The sequence below is a fragment of the Oncorhynchus clarkii genome, chromosome 24, assembly GCF_045791955.1.
Source record: "Oncorhynchus clarkii lewisi isolate Uvic-CL-2024 chromosome 24, UVic_Ocla_1.0, whole genome shotgun sequence".
Lineage (NCBI taxonomy): Eukaryota > Metazoa > Chordata > Actinopteri > Salmoniformes > Salmonidae > Oncorhynchus > Oncorhynchus clarkii.
In genome coordinates, this window is record NC_092170.1 from 43,342,111 (window position 1) to 43,345,715 (window position 3,605).

Sequence of the window (3,605 nt, forward strand, 5' to 3'; positions counted from 1 at the left end):
CTGTCCCTAGGCTAGCTAACACAGTAGTCAGTAGACTGTCTCTAGGCTAGCTAACACAGAGGTCAGTAGACTGTCTCTAGGCTAGCTAACACAGAGGTCAGTAGACTGTCTCTAGGCTAGCTAACACAGAGGTCAGTAGACTGTCTCTAGGCTAGCTAACACAGAGGTCAGTAGACTGTCTCTCTCTCCTCCTGCTGATGCCTCTATTGATGCTTCTATTTGGTTCACTGCTTTCTCATTTGTAAGCTTTCTCTCTCTCTCTCGCTCTCTTTCTCTCGCTCTCTCTGCCACCTCCTCCCCCTTTCACACATCACACGCAAACACACAGTCACTCACTCACACACACACACACCCCATACTGATGAGAGTTCCCCTATCTCACAGAGCCAGTTCCACCATCTGAGAGAGCCTTGTTTATGTTAACAGGAGAGCAGCTCTGTGTCGCACAGGTTCAACCTCCTACAGGAGAGCAGCTCTGTGTCGCACAGGTTCAACCTCCTACAGGAGAGCAGCTCTGTGTCGCACAGGTTCAACCTCCTACAGGAGAGCAGCAGAGCTCTGTGTCGCACGGGTTCAACCTCCTACAGGAGAGCAGCTCTGTGTCGCGCCGGTTCAACCTCCTACAGGAGAGCGGTTCAACCTCCTACAGGAGAGCAGCAGACACAAACTATCTGAGGTTCAACAGTTACAATGATCCAATAGAAACCGCTTCATTCACGCTCTGTCAGAGACAGAGAGAGAGATACAGAGAGTCAGCGAGAGAGGCAATAGGAGCAGCCGTGGAGGACTAAGAGGAGGATGACCCTGTGATCTTGCCAAGGATGAGCAGAGACGAGGAGAGACGCATCACTATGAATAAGGCCAAGAGGTAAGAGACTACCAGGAGAGATGGCTTAGGGGGCAGACTGAGAGGCGATTCACTCTGCTGCTCTGCTTCTTAACAAGTGTCTTAATCATATCATTGGTGATGTTGGTGTGTAGGTGAGGGTGACCCAGGGTTTGGTGCTTGCAAAGGGTAGAGGCACAGGGTGCAGTCGGTGTGAACTCGCTCTCTCTCTCTCTTTCTGTGGGGATCTGAAACACTGTGGTTTGTGTCACAGTTTCTACGCTGAGGTAAACTTTAGGTTTCTGTTCTCTAGCAGACAGACACACAACCGTCACTAGACCAGTAGAAACATGTTCTAATGGAACCTGTGTTCTCAGGCAGAAAGACACACAGCCGTCACTAGACCAGTAGAACCATGTTCTAATGGAACCTGTGTTCTCTAGCAGAAAGACACACAGCTGTCACTGTGTGAAGTACTGCACTAGTATAGAAGTACTGCACTAGTATAGAAGTACTCTGTGTACTGCATCTTAGATCATGTGTTTTTACCAAGATGTATTCGCAGTCCCGGGGACTTTTTAGTAGCTTCCTTATGCTTACTCAGCCAGACAGTGTCCTTGTGAGGGGAACTTGCTACAGTGTGTGCGTGTGTGTGTGTGCGTGCGTGCGTGCGTGTGTGTGTGTGTGTGTGTGTGTGTGTGTGTGTGTGTGTGTGCGTGTGTGTGTGTGTGTGTTTGCGTGCGTGCGCGTGCGTGTGTGATGATGGTGTGTGTTTGACCTAAATACCACAGAAGAATGATCCAGTGTGGTTTCAGCTCAAATCATTTGTATCTAGTGAACACAAGCCCTGTCTGTCTGTCTGTCTGTCTGTCTGTCTGTCTGTCTGTCTGTCTGTCTGGAGGTCTGTCTGTCTGGAGGTCTGTCTGTCTGTTTGGAGGTCTGTTTGTCTGGCTGGAGGTCTGTCTGTCTGTCTGGAGGTCTGTCTGTCTGGCTGGAGGTCTGTCTGTCTGGCTGGAGGTCTGGAGAGAGAGTCAGAGAGAGAGATAGAGAGACAGACAGAGTGGTGGGGGTGTATAGTCCACCCAGGTGAGGTATATAACAGGTGGGGGTGTATAGTTCACCCAGGTGAGGTATATAACAGGTGGGGGTGTATAGTTCACCCAGGTGAGGTATATAACAGGTGGGGGTGTATAGTTCACCCAGGTGAGGTATATAACAGTGTATAGTTCACCCAGGTGAGGTATATAAGTGGAGGGGGTGTATAGTTCACCCAGGTGAGGTATATAACAGGTGGGGGTGTATAGTTCACCCAGGTGAGGTATATAACAGGTGGGGGTGTATAGTTCACCCAGGTGAGGTATATAAGTGGTGGGGGAGTATAGTTCACCCAGGTGAGGTATATAACAGGTGGGGGTGTATAGTTCACCCAGGTGAGGTATATAACAGGTGGGGGTGTATAGTTCACCCAGGTGAGGTATATAACAGGTGGGGGTGTATAGTTCACCCAGGTGAGGTATATAACAGGTGGGGGTGTATAGTTCACCCAGGTGAGGTATATAACAGGTGGAGGTGTATAGTTCAGCAGAATAACTGTTATTCCTTGACAAGTCATGACAACCATATCAGACCATTGGAGTCAGAGCTATTTCAATAGAAGGTATTTCAGTAGAAGGTATTTCAGTAGAAGGTATTTCAGTAGAAGGTATTTCAGTAGCAGGTATTTCAGTAGAAGGTATTTCAGTAGAAGGTATTTCAGTAGAAGGTATTTCAGTAGTTAGATGTACTAGATGTATTTCATTGAGGTAGTTTGCATGCTGTATCAAATCTTTTCCTGACTCTGTAATTAGTGGTCAGTCTATACTATAGTGTTCCTGGGTTCACTTTACTGTGCTGTGAAAATCTCTCCATTTTATTTTAGGCTCCATGTATGTGCAGAGCTAGTGTAGTAGAACATGTCTCTGTTTTGATACGTGTGCTTTCTGTTGTAGTTGAACTCAGCTCTTATCAGATTGCCTGGAACTGTGAGGGTTGGTGAGGCGTTAAGGTGGACTGGAGGGTGTGATCTGTATCAGCCTGTTAAGGTGGACTGGAGGGTGTGATCTGTATCAGCCTGTTAAGGTGGACTGGAGGGCGTGATCTGTATCAGCCTGTTAAGGTGGACTGGAGGATGTGATCTGTATCAGCCTGTTAAGGTGGACTGGAGGATGTGATCTGTATCAGCCTGTTAAGGTGGACTGGAGGATGTGATCTGTATCAGCCTGTTAAGGTGGACTGGAGGATGTGATCTGTATCAGCCTGTTAAGGTGGACTGGAGGATGTGATCTGTATCAGCCTGTTAAGGTGGACTGGAGGATGTGATCTGTATCAGCCTGTTGAGGTGGACTGGAGGACGTGATCTGTATAAGCCTGTTAAGGTGGACTGGAGGAGTTTAACTGTGAGGGTTGATGAGGTGTTAAGGTGGTCAGGGAACCACGTGATCTGTATAAGCCTGTTAAGGTGGCCTGGAGAAGTTTAACTGTAAGGGTTGGTGAGGTGTTAAGGTGGCCTGGAGGAGTTGTAACAAAGAGACAACAAAGAGAGATAGAAAGAGAGAACAAAGAGAGATAGAAAGAGAGATAGTAAGAGAGAACAAAGAGAGATAGAAAAAGAGATACAAAGAGAGATAGAGAGATAGAAAGATAGAGAGAGATAACAAAGTAGCCCAGTTAACCAGACCCATCTACCTCTAGTAGCCCAGCCAACCAGACCCATCTACCTCTAGTAGCCCAGCCAACCAGA

General features: G+C 47.6%; 1 protein-coding gene across 1 annotated transcript in view; it reads left to right on the forward strand.

The window, feature by feature from the left end:
• The first annotated feature begins 413 nt into the window (after positions 1 to 413).
• LOC139382670 (RAS guanyl-releasing protein 1-like) overlaps positions 414 to 3,605 on the forward strand; it is a 48,036-nt gene continuing 44,844 nt past the window's right edge. The window contains exon 1 of the mRNA XM_071126759.1: positions 414 to 868. Coding sequence (XP_070982860.1) covers positions 822 to 868 — 47 coding nt within the window. The 5' untranslated portion in view covers positions 414 to 821. The remainder of the gene's footprint in view (positions 869 to 3,605) is intronic.